Genomic DNA, 1642 nt, shown 5'->3' on the forward strand with positions numbered 1-1642 from the left:
TGACTAGGCTGCTTCAGAGATCCCTGGCTTGCAAAGCCGAAAGGAGAAGAGGCTGTAGGACTGCAGGCCCCTGGGTCCTCTGGAGGAAGGGCAGTGCCAGTGCCTGCCCAGCAGCAGCTCATAGGGTTTAGGGCAAGGCTTTGGCCAATGCACCTCCCGTGGGGCCCCCGGGGTCGGCCTCAGTCCTCAGCCAGCAGCCTGCAGAGCCGGTACCTCCTCCTGATCTCGGGACGGACGTCGCTCTATGGAGGAGAGGCCGACAGTTGTAAATCAAGCCCCTCGCTCCCGGGGGCAAGCACCCACCTCCATGGTAGCCACAGCTCCCATGGAGGAGCTCAACTCAGCAGCAGCAGCAGGCTGTTATCCTTCTGTGGCCCAGCCAGGCATGGGCCAGGCAGGAGGGACACCAGAGGGGTTGGTGCACGCTGCAGGCACCCAACTTAGGCACGTTTTCCTTGGGAGAAGGGGAGTGGAGGGGCAATAGTGTCCGTGCCAGGGGAGAAGGGGGCACACAGATCAGTGATGCTCCAAAGCGCAGAGGCAGGAAGGGGCACAAGAAGGGGCAGCCTCCCCACCCAGCACAGGGGCTGCCCCCATCCTTACGGCCTGGCTCAGCTTCTCCAGCACGGGGATGAGCCGCAGCAGCTCCTGGTCCTGGGGGTCCCCGTGCCAGCTGGGGATCGGGACCCTGTTGGAGACCTGGGGAGAGGGAGAAAGCAAATCCCCCACATGAGAACCAGCTGCTGCCCAGAGCGGAGGGGGCAGAGCACTGGTGAAGGGAGCACCCGGGGCGGGGAAATGCACCTGCTTTACTGGGCTGGGCAGGGCAGGGCAGGGCAGGCGGTGGGGCCTGGCAGGGCCCCTCATCCCCAGCCCGATCTGACCTTCCCAGCACAGAAGCCAGGCACAACGGATGTGGCGCTGGGTCACTGCCCCTCGGGGGCCCCAGCTGGAGAAGGTTGATCTCAGGATCCCAGGCCTGAGGACCAGGGGCTCAGCTTTGCCGGAAGCATGAGTGACCCTGGGGAGCTCCCCTCAGTCCCTGGGAAACTTGACCCAGGTCCCAGGTGGGGTCAACATCCCGCCACCCCAAAAAACTGTCCCCGAGAGCCTGGCTTGGTGCCCTCCCACCCTAGCGCAGGCCTGCAGGGCACAGCTTTGCAGCCAGGTTGCACCCCAGAAGTGGGCACATTGCAGGGGAGTGGGATGGACTAGGCCACCTACCATCTCCGGTGCCTGGCGCAGCAGGACCCTCGCCCCCTCTCCGAGCCCAGCATCCCCTACCCCCCGACCCAGCAACACCAGTTACCTGGTAGGGGTAGGCCTGCAGGGAGTGGTCCAGAGCCACGGTCTTAGCCAGGTCCCTCCCCAGCACAGCAAGATCTTTGAGGTAGTGGCCCCGCACGCAGAGGCAGTCATCCTGGTACAGCCGGTGTCTGCAAGGGAGAGGACCCAGGACCCGCCAGATGTGGCAGAGGGGTTGGGTGGGGGCTCCCACCTGCCCTGCCCTGCCCTGCCCAGGGCGGCACCTGATCAGCTTCTTCTGAGGGTCCAGGACCTCCAGGATGCGCTCCGTGTAGTCCAGCTTGGCCGTAGTGAAGATGAAGATCTCGGGGGGGGGGGGGGGGGGAAGGGCGCGGGG

The 1642-nt window shown here is 65.3% G+C and overlaps 1 protein-coding gene across 1 annotated transcript in view; it reads right to left on the reverse strand.

Annotated features, from left to right (window-relative positions):
• Positions 1-516: 516 nt before the first annotated feature.
• LOC109294713 (CTD small phosphatase-like protein 2) overlaps positions 517-1642 on the reverse strand; it is a 2647-nt gene continuing 1521 nt past the window's right edge. Inside the window, exons 2-4 of the mRNA XM_019513164.1 lie at positions 1530-1609; positions 1310-1436; positions 517-699 (exon numbers count right to left, since the gene is read on the reverse strand). Coding sequence (XP_019368709.1) covers positions 517-699; positions 1310-1436; positions 1530-1609 — 390 coding nt within the window. The remainder of the gene's footprint in view (positions 700-1309; positions 1437-1529; positions 1610-1642) is intronic.

The sequence above is a fragment of the Gavialis gangeticus genome, unplaced genomic scaffold (assembly GCF_001723915.1).
Source record: "Gavialis gangeticus isolate Ggan-Ray unplaced genomic scaffold, GavGan_comp1, whole genome shotgun sequence".
Classification (NCBI taxonomy): domain Eukaryota; kingdom Metazoa; phylum Chordata; order Crocodylia; family Gavialidae; genus Gavialis; species Gavialis gangeticus.